The sequence below is a fragment of the Heterodontus francisci genome, chromosome 2 (genome assembly GCF_036365525.1).
Source record: "Heterodontus francisci isolate sHetFra1 chromosome 2, sHetFra1.hap1, whole genome shotgun sequence".
Lineage (NCBI taxonomy): Eukaryota > Metazoa > Chordata > Chondrichthyes > Heterodontiformes > Heterodontidae > Heterodontus > Heterodontus francisci.
Window position 1 is genome coordinate 94,783,632 of NC_090372.1, and position 15,350 is coordinate 94,798,981.

A 15,350-nucleotide genomic window follows, 5' to 3' on the forward strand; every position below is an offset into this window, starting at 1 on the left:
TCTGCCTTGCCTGTTATACTTCGCGCATTGAAACAAATGCACTTCAGACCACCAGTCCCGCTGTGGTCAGCAACATCTCCCTGCCTGCTCTTCCTCTTAGTCTTACTGGCATTATTTACTAGTTCCCCCTCATTTATTTCACCTGCTGTCCTACTGCTCTGGTTCCCACCCCCCTGCCACACTGGTTTAAACCCTCCCGAATGACGCTCGCAAATCTCGCAGCCAGGATATTTGTGCCCCTCCAGTTTAGATGCAACCCGTCCTTCTTGTACAGGTCCCACCTGTCCCTGAAGATATTCCAATGGTCCAGATATCTGAAACCCTCCCTCCTACACCAGCTGTTTAGCCACGTGTTTAGCTGCACTATCTTCCTATTTCTAGCCTCACTGGCACGTGGCATAGGGAGTAATCCCGAGATTACAACCCTAGAGGTCCTGTCTTTTAACTTTCTACCTAACTCCCTAAACTCCCCCTGCAGGATCTCGTCACTCTTCCTGTCTATGTCATTGGTACCGATGTGTACTACAACCTCTGGCTGTTCACCCTCCCCCTTCAGAATGCCCCCTGTCCGTTCAGAGACATCCTTGACTCTGGCACCAGGGAGGCAACATACCATCCTGGAGTCTCTTTCATGTCCACAGAAGCGCCTATCTGTGCCCCTGACTAGAGTCCCCTATAACTATTGCTCTTCTGCGCTTTGTCCCTCCCTGCTGAACAACAGTGCCAGCCGTGGTGCCACTGCTCTGGCTGCTGTTGTTTTCCCCTGATAGACCATCACCCCCAACAGTATCCAAAACGGTATACTTGTTAGAGAGGGGGATAGCCACAGGGGATTCCTGCACTGACTGCCTGCCCCTTCTAGCGGTCACCCATCTATCTGCCTGCACCTTGGGTGTAACCACTTCTCTAAAACTCCTGTTTATGACACTTTCTGCCACTTGCATGCTCCTAAGTGCATCCAATTGCTGCTCCAACCGATCCATGCTGCCTGTGAGGAGCTGCAACTGGGTACACTTCCTGCAGATGTCATCGTCCGGAACACTGGAAGCGTCACGGACCTCCCACATCTCACAGGTGAAGCACTTTACCCCTCTAACTGACATTTCTAGCACTAATTAATAAATTAATTAAAATAAATACTTAATAAATCCTTACTAAATTATGTTACAATTAACTATATGGTCTCTAGTGCTAGATTTCTATTATAAATATTAAATACTAACTAAATACAGTAATCTCCTCCCTCCGTTTGAGTTACTCTACTTATTAATTAATTAGTTAATTAAGGTTTTAATCAAATAAGAAAGATAAGATACAGAAAGAAAACCATGCATTTCTTTCATTCATTTCCATTCATTCACCAATCTTAAAGCTCATTAAAATGATCTGTTCTGGGTGCCGGGGCTGCTTTAATTTCCTCTTTATTTTTCCTCAAGAGAGTTAGTAGGAGGGGCGGGTCTATCCTGAACTCTCTGATTCATGCAAAGACTTTTGGCTTCCGGGGATGGGCGGTTCCCTTTTCCTCTGACTGTTGGGGGAGGAATCTTTGTTACTCTCCCCTTTGTTCTCTGGGACAGTCCTCTACCTGCAGGTATTTGTGCAGACTCAACTGCATTCTCCTGTGACATTTCGACTAGGTGAGGCAGCACCCTCACGGTTTCTCTGCCCCCTAGAGGTCTCTCTTTGTCTCTGCAGGTTCCTGTAAATGCTGTTAGCAACTCTGGTGGGGGTGCTTCTAGAGTCTGCATTTACAAAGGAGGATGTGGGGTCTAACATTCCACATTTTTCTGGGCTGGTTGACCAGACAGTAGGGGTTTTCATCTGGGATTACTCCCGAACTTCCTTTAACCTGCCCTCTGGTCACTTTTTCCCCCTCTCTTTCTAAACTTATGTCAGCCATATGCTTGCCTGTCCACTTTTGTTCTCGGCGGGGGTCCCTTACACTTCACCAGCCCTCTGCTGGAGCGTCCTCCTAACACCGGTACAGGACTTAGAGGTGTAGGTTTCACTGTCAGTTGGGGCTTCCCCTCAACCTGGCACATATGGCAACTCCTGCAGTACTCCACCACATCCTTGTGGAGTTTTGGCCCGTCAAACTGCTGTCTTATGTGGGCTGTAGTCTTTCGTATACCGGCATGTACAGCCACTGTAGTCACGTGGGCCCTTCTTAACATTTCTCCTTGGCACCACTAACTGGTGTACTATTGTCCACTCCTTGCCCTCAGGTATATGAGGAGAACTCCATTTCGTCATCAATACCTCATTCTTTAAATAGTAGCAGTCAGTGACTCACTCTGCTTCATTTTCAGACTGGGCAGCCTGTGCTAAATCTTGCAATACTGGGTCGGCTGAGCCTCAGCTAGGGAAAATCCATCTAATTCATTCCCTGGGTCTCCTAACTTTCCAAAGAAAGTCTCGGACAGGCAGATCTCATGGTCTCCAGTGCCAGTGCTATCTCCTCTGGGGGAGCTGGTTTGATCATGGCCTGACCCACTACACATTCAGGGAAACTGCAGGAGACCGTCTCCTGCCACCACCCTGTCTCTCTGCCCTCCTGCGGTCTTCCTTGCATTACTGGGGGGGCTTCCACCTTCACCCCTGCCTTCACCCCTTGGAGTAGGTCAACCCTGTCCACAGGCAAACTAGGGACAGTCCCTACGGTCACCGGTCCCGAAACTAGGTCGCACTCCAGGTGCACCCAGTGTACAGGTACAGACATACCATGCCCTCCAATACCATTCACCACCATTTTTGTGTTCACTGCACTCGCTGGGGGAAAGGTCAGGCCTTTTTCCAGTAAAAGGGATCTCGTGGCCCCTGTGTCCCTGAGAATCACTATGGGCTTGCTTACCCCACTCGAGAGATATGGGGCTACTTTACCTTCAAATACAAAACCCTGATAACCTTCAGGAATCCTATTAACTTTTCCTGGCCATAAGCTTCCTGGATTGCACTCTTACTGCAGTTAAAGCCACAGCTTGTTCTGTGTTTTCCATCAGGGTCCCGTCTGTACTGAGCGGGTGTGCCCTAATTAACCCTACCGTTTCCCCTTTAGTTTCCAGCAGTCAGCTTTTAAATGCCCTGCTTTATTACAATGGAAGGTCTCTGGGTCTCACTCTTGCTCACAGCACCTTCTTTTTTGGCTGGAGGAGGGTCCCCTGTGTCTCCTGCTTTCCTTTCTCTTCCAGGACTGCCTGGGCAGATATCACCTTCCCACCCTTTGTCCTTTTCGGATTTGTGGGGGTGATTAGGAAAGGTTCTCCCTTGGGAAACGAACTTATAAATTAAAGCAAACTCATCGGCCAGAACGGTCGCTTGCCGGGCTCCCTGAACCTGCTGCTCCTCTACATGAGTCTTTATTGAGAATGGGAGAGTTTTTTAAAATTCCTCTAACAGGATTACTTCTCTGAGAGTCTCATAGCTGAGTTGTATTTTTAAAGCCCTCAGCCAGTGGTCAAAAGCCAGCTTCTTGCTTCTTTCAAACTCCAGATAAGTTTGATTGGCTTACTTTTTGAGGGTTCTAAACTTTTGGCGATAGGCTTCGGGTACTAATTCATATGACCCAAGGATAGCATTTTTGGTCAGTTCATAATTTGATGAACTCTCATCTGGCAGCAAGCAATAAACCTCATGGGCTTTTCCAGTTAGTTTGCTTTGCACTAAAAGAGACCAGCTCTCAGCTGGCCATTTTTGCTGCCTTGCCAGTTTCTCGAAGGACACGAAAAACACTTCCACATCTTCCTTATTGAATTTTGGAATTAGTTGGTCGTGTTTTAGCAATCTTGTACCCAGTCCCGAATTCTGATCCTCCATATTGGCCATGCTTTCACTAGGGTAATTCTGTTGCCCCTAGTTAACTCAAGCCGCTTCAACTCTCGCTCCTCGCATTCTTTCTGGAATATTCTTTCTTTTTCTGTCTCTCGTTCCTTCTCCTGTCTTTCTCTCTCTCTCTCTCTCCTGCCTTTCATTTTCTTCACGTTCCTTTTGGAAGGCCCTCTCTTTCTCCCTCTCTTCTAATTCGTTTCCTTTGTTCCAATTGTTTCTTTGCTAGTAGTACCCTCTCTGGGTCTGCTTCTAACACTGCCTCTGCTTCATCTGATTCAAGGGAAAAATGGTGGGCCACTAGCCGTAGGACTTCAGACTTCCTAGCCTTGCCATGCACATTGATCCCACACTGCTCAGCATAGACAGTGCTTTTAACTTATCCCAAGTTACTTCACCCTGGCTTGGAGAGCTACTCACTTCAGTTGCAGACATGTTAGTAGTCAATCATACACAACCACAAGAAAACCTGGATTGATATTTTGCACTTTTTGATTGGGAACAATTTGGCTGCACACTTCCAATGTCACTTGTTTGTCTGTGGGTAAGAATCCAGACGCTAGCAGCCATTTTCTGTTATGACCAGGTGAGAAATGTGTTTAAGGGTCTTTTGCTGTCTTTACCTCGTCTTATTGGAACAGGGTTTTATTTTAAACACACTGTGTTTTGAGCTCCCTTTTTGTGAATCCTTGTTCACAACTTTCCAATTATAAGGCAAAGAAATGAGCACAAACAGACTTTCTTTGGTTTAAAGAAGAAAGATGAAATTTATTAAACCTTAAACTTAAACTCAAATGCGATTAACGCCTATGGATATATGACGCGCCCACTCTAGCATGCACATACGATACACACATGCAAATAGGAACAGAAAAGAGAAAAGATAAGGAGAACAGTTTGAGGCAATATCTTGTTACTGTTTGTTGGACTCGCTGTAGTCCCTGACTGAAGATATGCGTTTCTTGCGTTTCATTGGGGCCCAGTATTCGTCTTAAACCTTGTTCACGTAGGAGACTGTTCTCTCTTTGCACTTATGTGTCTTCATAAGGTTCAGTTCCGTGGGAAAGAGACGAAGGCAGGCAGACAGGAGAGGGGATGTTCTCACTCCATGAGCACGCGGCGTTCTGAGTTCAAATCCTTTGTTGGAAGTTCAAATTCAAAACCTCCAGCCAGCTAGTCATGTGACTAAAACTGGCTTGACCTCTTCGGTGTATTGGGGAAGCAACTACTAGGTCTCCATTGTTTCAACATTGGTACTATGCAAATGTACTTCCAGTCAGGGCTTGCAATTTTAAGTTTTTGTTCATGTGGCGAAACAATGTGTGCCTCAGGCTTGGCAGGTGGGGGTTTGCCTGACAACATCTACAGGTTCAACTTTATCTACCTTGTTTGTTAGTTCCTCGAAGAACTCTAATAATTTAGTTAAACACGATTTCCCTTTCACAAAACCATGTTGACTCTGTCTGATTCCATTATGATTTCCTAAGTACCCTGCTATAATCTCCTTAAAAATGGATTATAGTAATTTCCCTATGCTAGATGTTAGGCTAACTGGACAACAGTTTCCTGCTTTCTGTCTCCCTCCTTTCTTGAAAAAAGGTGTTACATTTGCGATTTTCCAGTCTGCTGGGATCCTTCCAGAATCTAAGGAATTTTGGAAGATTATAACCAGAGCCTCTAATATTTCTGCAGCCACTTCTTTTAAGGCCCTAGGATGCAGGCCATCTGGTCCAGGGGACTTGTCAGCCTTTAGGTCGAATAGTTTTCCCAGCACCCTTCCCTGGTGATGGTGATTGTTGCGGTTCCTCCTTCCCTTTCATCTCCTGATTTTCAAGTATCTTTGGCAGGTTTTCGAAGTCTTTCACAGTGAAAACAGACAAAAAAATACCTGTTCAACGCCTCCACCTTGTTATCCATAATCTATTCCCCAGACTCACTCTCTAGAGGGTTAACACTCGCTTTAATTACTCTTTTCCTACTTAAACACTTGTAGAAACTCTTAATGGGGAGGCGGAGGTGTAGTGGTAATGTCGCTGGGCTAGTAATCCAGATGCTTAAGCTAATGCTCTGGAGACATGGATTTGAATCCCACCACTGCAGCTGGTGAAATTTGAATTCAATTAATAAATCTGGAATTAAAGGCTAGTTTAATGGCGACCATGAACTCATCTGATTCACTAATGTCCTTTAGGGAAGAAAATCTGCTGTCCTTCCCTGGTCTGGCCCACATGTGACTCCAGATCCATAGCAATATGGTTGACTCTTAAATGACCTCTGAAATGGCCTAGTAAGCCACTCAGTTGTATCAAACAAAGTGTGAGAAAAGCAATGAACCAAACGGACCAGACCACCTGGCATCGACCTAGGAACTGGAAGCGACAACGGCAAACCCAGTCTTGTCGATCCTGCAAAGTCCTCCCTTGTAACATCTGGGGGTTTATCCCAAAATTGGGAGAACTGTCCCACAGACTAGTCAAGCAACAGCCTTATGTCATACTCACGGAATCGTACCTTACAGACTATGTTCCTGACACCACCATCACCATCCCTGAGGTGGCGGCACAGTGGTATACAATTGGAAGGGAGTTGCCCTGGGAGTCCTCAACATTGACTTTGGACCACATGAAGACTCATGGCATCATGTCAAACATAGGCAAGGAAATCTCCTGCTGATTACCACCTACCGCACATCCCCCCCACAACCCCCTCAGCTGATGAAGCAGTGCTTCTCCATGTCAAACACCACTGGAAGAAGCACTTAGGGTAGCAAGGGCAGAGAATGTACTCTGGGTGGGGGACTTAAATGTCCAGAGTTGCTTGGTAACACCATCACTACTGACTGAGCTGGCTGAGTCCTAAAAGACACTGTTACTAGACTGGCTCTGCAGCAGACGGTGAGGGAACCAACAAGAGGGAAAAACCTACTTGACCTCGTCCTCACCAATCTACCTGTCGCAGATGCATCTGTCCATGACAATATTGGCAGGTGTGATGACTGCAGAATCCTTATGGAGACCAAGTCCTATCTTCACATTAAGCATACCCACCATCTTGTGTGGCACTACCACTGTGCTAAATGGGATAGATTTCAAACAAATCTAGCAACTCAAAGCTGGGTATCTTTGAGGCACTACGGCCATCAGTAGCAGCAGAATTGTATTCAATCACATGGCCTGGCATATGCCCCACTCGACCATTACCTTCAAGCTGGGGGACCAACCCTGGTACAATGAAGAGTGTAGGAGGACATGCCTGGAGCAGCATCAGGCATACATAAAACTGAGGTGTCAGCCTGATGAAGATACAACACAGGACTACATGCATGCCAAACAACGGAAGGAGCATGTAACAGTCAGGGCTAAGCAATCCTACATCCAATGGATCAGTTCCAAGCTCTGCAGTCCTGAATGGTGGGGAACAATGAAACAACTAACAGGAGGAGGAGGCTCCACAAATATCCCTATCCTCAACAATGGGGGAGTCCTGCACATCACTGCAAAAGAAAAGTCTGAAGCATTTGCATCCATCTTCAGCCAGAAGTGCCAAGTGGATCATCCATCTCGGCCTCCTCCTGAGGTCCCCAGCATCACAGATGCCAGTCTTCAGCCAATTCGATTCACTCCACATGATACCAAGAAACAGCTGAAGGCACTGGATACTGCAAAGGCTGTGGGCCCTGACAACACTCCTTCAATAGTACTGAAAACTTGTGCTCAAGAACTAGCCACACCCCTAGCCAAGCTATTCCAGTACAGCTAAAACACTGGCATCTACCCGGCAACGTAGAAAATTGCCCAAGTGTGCCCTGTGCACAAAAAGCAGGACAAATCCAATCTGGCCAATTGATCTCGATCAACAGTAAAGTGATGGAAGGGGTCGTCGACAACGCAATCAAGCAGCACTTGCTCACCAATAACCTGCTCAGTGATGCTCAGTTTAGGTTCCGCCAGGGCCACTCAGCCCCCGACCTCATTACAGCCTTGGTTCAAACAGGGACAAAAGAGATGAACTCCAGAGGTGAGGTGAGAGTGACTGCCCTTGACATCAAGGCAGCATTTGACCAAGCATGGCATCAAGGAGCCCCAGCAAAACTGGAGTCAATGGGAATTAGGGGGTAAACTCTCCGCTGGTTGGAGTCGTACCTAGCACAAAGAAAGACGGTTGTGGTAGTTGGAGGTCAATCATTTCAGTCCCAGGACATCACTGCAGGAGTTCCTCAGGGTAGTGTCCTAAGCCCAACCATCTTCAGCTGCTTCATTAATGACCTTCCCTCCGTCATAAGGTCAGAAGTGGCGATGTTTGCTGATGATTGCACAATATTCAGCACCATTCGCGACTCCACAGATAATGAAGTAGCGCATGTCCAAATGCAGCAAGACCTGGAGAACATCCAGGCTTGGGCTGATAAGTGGCAAGTAACATTTGCACCACAAAAGTGCCAGGCAATGACTATCTCAAACAAGAGAGAATCTAACCATCTCCCCATAATGTTCAATGGCATTACCATTGTTGAATCCCCCACTATCAACATTTTGGGGGTTACCATTGACCAGAAACTGAACAGGACCAGCCACATTAATACTGTGGCTACAAGAGCAGGTCAGAGGCTGGGAATTCTACATCGAATAACTCACCTTCTGACTCCCCAATACCTGTCCACCATCTACAAGGCACAAGTCAGGAGTGTGATGGAATACTCTCCACTTGCCTGGATGAGTGCAGCTCCAACAACACTCAAGAAGCTTGACGCAGGACAAAGAAGCAGGACAAAGCAGCCCGTTGACTGGCATGCCATCCACAACCTTCAACATTCACTCCCGCCACCACCAACACACAGTGGCAGCAGTGGGTACCATCTACAAGATGCACTGCAGCAACTCACCAAGGCTCCTTCAACAGCACCTTCCAAACCAGAGACCTCTACCATCTACAAGGACAGGGGCAGCAGATGCATGGGAACCCCACCACCTGCAATTTCCCCTCCAAGCCACACACCATCCTGACTTGGAACTATATTGCCGTTCTTCACTGTTGTTGCGTCAAAATCCTGGAACTCCCTTCTTAACAGCACTGTGGTGTACCTACACCCCAAGGACAGCAGCAGTTCAAGAAGGCAGCTCACCATCACTTTCTCAAGGACAATATATGCTGGCCTAGTCAACGACACCCAAATCCCATGAACAAAAAAGAAGTATCTGTTTTATATTACTCGCTAATTTTCTCTCATACTCTACTTTTTCCCTTTTAATTTTTTTTGTCATTCTTTGTTGGTTCTTAAAATCTGTCCAATATTCTGCACTACCACTAATCTTTGCAGATTCGTACAGTGTTTCTTTTAATTTGATACTATCCTTAACTTCCTTATTTAGCCACAGATGTTGCATCCTTCTCAAAGAATCTTTCTTTCTCACTGAGATAAATCTTTGCTGAGAGTTATTTAATTTCTCCTTGAAAGTCTGCCACTGCATCTCTACTGTCCTACCTTTTAACCTAGTTTACCAGTTCACTTTAGCCAGCTCTGCCTTCATACCCTGTAATTACTTTTACTTAGGTTTCAAACACTAGTCTGAGACTCAAACTTCTCCCCTTCAAACTTAATCTGAAATTCTATTACGTTCTGATCGCTGTTGCCTAAAGGCTCCTTTACCATGATGTTAAGGTATCTACCAAAACTCGTTTTCACAGCCACATCTCCTTCCTCAGTGACTGTCTCCGGCTCCGCCTTATTCCACGTGGATTCCAACTGCAGTTTCACCCATCATGCTTTGAAACCACCCAGGATCACAGGTATCTCCGAGAAATACAACATTCCTCGGACTGCTACTCTCGCCGCATCCTGAGATCCACACTCAGTGCTATGCGCCGCCACATGCACACACTGGAGCTCTCTCTCCAGCAGCACCGTCTCACCTTATCTCAAAGCTGTTCCACTCCGCAGTTTCATCTCATCTTACGTCTCATCCGACGCATTAACAAAAAACTTTTTTTCTTCCTTTCAGGTGTTAAGGAACGCAAGCTCCAGCAGCTGATGGGGACTAATGCCCTTCCAGATCCTCCTTCCGCTTCACTTCCCTCTGACCCCACCCCTTCTGATCTGACCCCTTGCCGTGTATTCACTATACCCTCTGACCTCCCCCTCTCTGATGCTGAGCGTTCTGTACTCAGCAATGGTCTCAGTTTTATCCCCTTACGCCCCCACCTCAATGAATTTCGCGCTCGGCATGACGTTGAGCTCTTCTTCCATCGCCTCCGCCTCCGGGCTCACTTCTTCGACCAGGAGTCCTCCCCCCGACCAGCAGAACCAGTCACCCGCCTCCAGCATTCTCCCTCTACCTGGACCCCTCCCCCTGGCCTCTTACCCGCTCTTGATCTCTTCATTGAAAACTGTCGGCGAGACATTGGTCGTCTGAATTTCTCTGCCCCCCTCACTCACTCTAACCTGTCCCCCTCTGAACTTGAGGCACTCCGTTCTCTCAGGTCTAACCCCGACATGGTCATCAAACCTGCAGACAAGGGTGGTGCTGTTGTTGTATGGCGTACTGACCTCTACCTTGCAGAAGCTCAACGCCAACTCACAGACACCTCTTCCTACCTCCCTCTGGACCATGACCCCACCACCGAACATCAAGCCACCGTCCAAAGGACTGTCACTGACCTCATCTCCTCTGGAGATCTTCCCTCTACAGCTTCCAACCTCATAGTCCCACAACCCCGGACAGCCCGCTTCTACCTCCTTCCCAAAATCCACAAACGGGACTGTCCCGGCAGACCCATTGTGTCAGCCTGCTCCTGCCCCACTGAACTTATTTCTTCCTATCTAGATTCTATCTTTTCTCCGCTGGTCCAGTCTCTTCCCACCTACATCCGTGACTCTTCTGACGCCCTACGTCATTTTGACAATTTCCAGTTTCCTGGTCCCAACCGCCTCCTCTTCACTATGGACGTCCAATCGCTCTACACCTCCATCCCCCACCAGGATGGTTTGAGGGCTCTCCGCTTCTTCCTGGAACAGAGGCCCAACCAGTCTCCATCCACCACCACCCTCCTCCGCCTGGCTGAACTTGTTCTCACATTGAACAACTTCTCCTTCAACTCCACGCACTTCCTTCAAGTAAAAGGTGTCGCTATGGGTACCCGCATGGGTCCTAGTTATGCCTGTCTTTTTGTGGGATATGTCGAGCATTCTTTGTTCCAGTCCTACTCAGGCCCCCTCCCCCAACTCTTTTTCCGGTACATTGATGACTGTATCGGTGCCGTTTCCTGCTCCCGCCCCGAACTAGAAAACTTTATCAACTTTGCTTCCAATTTCCACCCTTCTCTCACCTTTACATGGTCCATCTCTGACACTTCCCTTCCCTTCCTCGACTTCTCTGTCTCCATCTCTGGGGATAGGTTGTCTACCAATATCCATTATAAGCCCACCGACTCCCACAGCTACCTCGACTACACTTCTTCACACCCTACCTCCTGTAAGGACTCCATTCCATTCTCCCAGTTTCTCCGTCTCCGACGCATCTGCTCTGATGATGCTACCTTCCATGACGGTGCTTCTGATATGACCTCCTTTTTCCTCAACGGAGGATTTCCCCCCACTGTGGTTGACAGGGCCCTCAACCGAGTCCGACCCATTCCCCGCACCTCTACCCTCACCCCTTCCCCTCCCTCCCAGAACCGTGACAGGGTTCCCCTTTGTCCTCACTTTTCATCCCACCAGCCTCCATATCCAAAGGATCATCCTCCGCCATTTTCGCCACCTCCAGCGTGATGCCACTACCAGTCGCATCTTCCCCTCCCTTCCCCTGTCAGCATTCCGAAGGGATCGTTCCCTCCGCGACACCCTGGTCCACTCCTCCATTACCCCCACCACCTCGTCCCTGTCCCAGGGCACCTTCCCCTGCAATCGCAGGAGGTGTAATACCTGCCCATTTACCTCCTCTCTCCTCACTATCCCAGGCCCCAAACACTCCTTTCAGGTGAAGCAGCGATTTACTTGTACTTCTTTCAATGTAGTATACTGTATTCACTGCTCACAGTGTGGTCTCCTCTACATTGGGGAGACCAAGCGCAGACTGGGTGACCGCTTTGCGGAACATCTCCGCTCAGTCCGCAAGCAGGACCCTGAGCTTCCGGTTGCTTGGCATTTCAACACTCCCCCCTGCTCTCATGCGAACATCTCTGTCCTGGGATTGCTGCAGTGTTCCAGTGAACATCAACGCAAGCTCGAGGAACAGCATCTCATCTACCGATTAGGCACACTACAGCCTGCTGGACTGAACATTGAGTTCAATAATTTCAGAGCATGACAGCCCCCCATTTTACTTTCATTTTTAGTTATTTTTTCTTCCTTTTTTCTACATTCTTTTTTACATTTTTTACAATCTTTTTTTGCATTTATTTCATTTCATCTTAGTTTGTTCAGTTTGCTTACCCACTGTTTTTTTCAGGTTTGCACTTGCTGTTCAGTGTATTTACACCTAATCTGTACTAATGCTTTGTCTTTCAACACACCATTAACATATTGTTTGCCTTTGCTCCGTGACCTTTTGGTCAGCTATGTGGCCTGGTCCAATCTGCACCTTCTCCTTTGTTATCTCTTGCCCCACCCCCACCTCACTTGTTTATAATCTGTGACTTTTCTTATATTTGTCAGTTCCGAAGAAGGGTCACTGACCCGAAACGTTAACTCTGCTTCTCTTTCCACAGATGCTGCCAGACCTGCTGAGTGATTCCAGCATTTCTTGTTTTTATTTCAGACTTCCAGCATCCGCAGTATTTTGCTTTTATTACCATGATGTTATTGATTAATCCTGTCTCAATGCACATTACCAGGTCCAGATTAGCCTGCTCTAGAATGTACTGCTCTAAGAAATTGTCCCGAACACACGGTATGAACGAATTTTCCAGGATACCTTTGCCAATCTGATTCGCCCAATCTACATGTAGATTAAAGTAACCATGAATATAGCGGTACCTTTCTGACACGCCCCATTTATTTCTTCCTGTATACTCTGTCCTGTTAATTTGCTTATGTTAATTGACCTATGAATTTTTTATGCCCGTATTTTCACAGATAAATTTCAGAAATGGATATGGATTGTAATTTAATAGTCTTTTGAATATTTATTTGTCGGCAGTAAGATGCTTCTTATTGCCAAAGAAAACTGGTCAATCAGCACTTGCTGGTGTGAACACTGATACATTAACAATAAGAGTTAGTCAATGTCTTTGTCAATAATCCTGACTCCAGTTTTATCAGCAGAGCTACAGATGTTCAAAATACTGTATTTGGGATACTTGCCATCCTTCCACTCTCGGGTTGCAGGATGTATAAAACCAAACATTTCATCTGTGCTGACCGCCTTCGGGTTAAGATCGTTCCAGACAGGCTTTCGTTTCATGTTTACATTTGTCCTGTACAAAGTCTTTAATATCTATACATAGAAAGAATATTAATTCATTAAAATGTCCTTTGTTAAAGTCAATCGCATTACACAAGTAGAGGATCCAGTGTTATATGTTTTTACTGTCAAAAAATTTTTTTTGTGTAAAAATGCATTTAAGACACTGATGCCGATACTGACTTCTGACACTGCTATAGTACTAATGGTGATATTTCCCATGTGCATCCTGGACACTACCCTATCACCACAAAGGATAGGTATGCAATAGCAGTTCTATCTTATTCACAATTCCCCTTCCATTCCCCATATCCGTTAATAACCTTATTCACCAAATGCATTTCTCTCTTTTAAAAACTTGACTGATTTTGCCTTCTGGGACAGTGTATTCTACTTTCTCACAACATTGTGGGGTTGATAATATGAGGGTGCTAAACGTCCCAGTGAAACAGCCCTCTAAAATCAAATCAAGTGCAGAGGCCTGAGATCTCCAATGTACATGAAGCATTCAGTGTCAATATAATTTTATAGTATTAGGAAAACGAGGGTGGTCAGGAGCAAAGTGGGCCCCTTGAAAAATGATATTGGTGAAATTGTCAATGAAAATAAGGTAATGGCAGACATGTTGAATAATTATTTTGCATCAGTATTTACAGTAGAACATTCCAGACATCTATCAAATCAGGGATGGGGACTCCCAAAAATTAACATAAGCAAGTTAACAGTAATGAAGAAAATAATGGCACTAAAGAGTGACAAATCCCCAGGAACAGATGGTTTCATCGCAGTGTTTTAAAGAAAGTAGATGAGAACATTGCAGATGTCCTATCTATGATCTTCCAAAGTTCTCTCCATTCGGGAACTGTTCTTATAGATTGGAAAATTGCACGTCACTCTGCTACTTAAGAAAGGCAAGAGACGGAAACCAGGGAATTATAGACTGGTTAGCCTAACATCTGTTGTTGTGAAATTACCAGAGTTTATAATTAAGGATGGAGTGACTGAACACCTTCAAAGTTTTGAGCTGAGCAGAGAACCAGCATGGAATTGTAAAGGGTAGGCCATGCCTTACAAACCTGACTGAAGTTTTGAAGAGGTGATTACTCTAGCAGACAGGGGAATGTCTATGGATGTTATCTATATGGACTTCCAGAAAGCATTTGATAAAGTCCCTCATAACAGACTGTTAGCTGAAGTTGAAGCCCGTGGAATTGAAGGCAAATTATTGATCTGGTTTGAAAAATAGCTGAGCAGTAGGAGACAGAGACTAGGGATAATGGGAAGGTAGATGTGACTAGTGGCATCTCACAGGGATGTGTGTTGGGCTTCAACAATCTACCATATTAATTACTGACGTAGATGATAGAATAGAGTCACATATCCATGTCTGCTGATGACACAGATGGGTGGTATTGTAAGTTATGTAGATGAAAGCATAAAATAAATATTGTAATAGATTAAGTGAAAACTGTGGCAAATGAATCTGAATACAGGCACTGGCTGAGGTCACCAACTTTGGACCTAAAAAGCATAGTTCAGAGTACTTTCTAAGTGGTGAAAAGCTGGAAACAGTGCAGGTCCTAAGAAACTTAGCGGTCCATGTACATAGATCGTTAAAATGTCACGGTCAGGTACAGAAAATAATCAAAAAGGTTAATGGAATACTGCCTTTATATCTAGAAGACTAGAATATAAGTGGGTAGAAGTTAAGCCGTGGGTAGACCACAACTGGAGTGCTGTGTTCAGTATTATACCCAGACTCCAAGCGTTAAATTATGAGGGCAGATTACACAAACTAGGGTTGTATTCCCTAGAATTTAGAAAGTTACGGGGGAATTCAAAGTTTTTAAGATATTAAGAGCAACTGATAGAGTAGCTTTTGTAACTGGAAGGCTGATTCCAGTGGGGTTCCCGAGGGCTCCGTACTAGGTCTTTTGCTTTTTGTGGTATATATCAGTGATTTGGACTTGAACGTAAGGGATATGATTAAGAAGTTTGAAAATGATACAACAATTGGTTGTGTGGCTGATATGAAGAAGAAAGCTGTAGACTGCAGGAAGCTATCAATGGACTAGCTAGGTGGGTGACAAACGAAGTTCAATCTGGAGAAGTGTGAGGTAATGCATTTGG

The 15,350-nt window shown here is 45.8% G+C and overlaps 1 protein-coding gene across 1 annotated transcript in view; it reads right to left on the reverse strand.

Moving 5' to 3' along the window:
• LOC137345649 (dynein axonemal heavy chain 11-like) overlaps positions 1-15,350 on the reverse strand; it is a 622,812-nt gene that overhangs the window by 288,515 nt on the left and 318,947 nt on the right. The window contains exon 38 of the mRNA XM_068008891.1: positions 13,121-13,253. Within this exon, the coding sequence (XP_067864992.1) occupies positions 13,121-13,253 (133 nt within the window). The remainder of the gene's footprint in view (positions 1-13,120; positions 13,254-15,350) is intronic.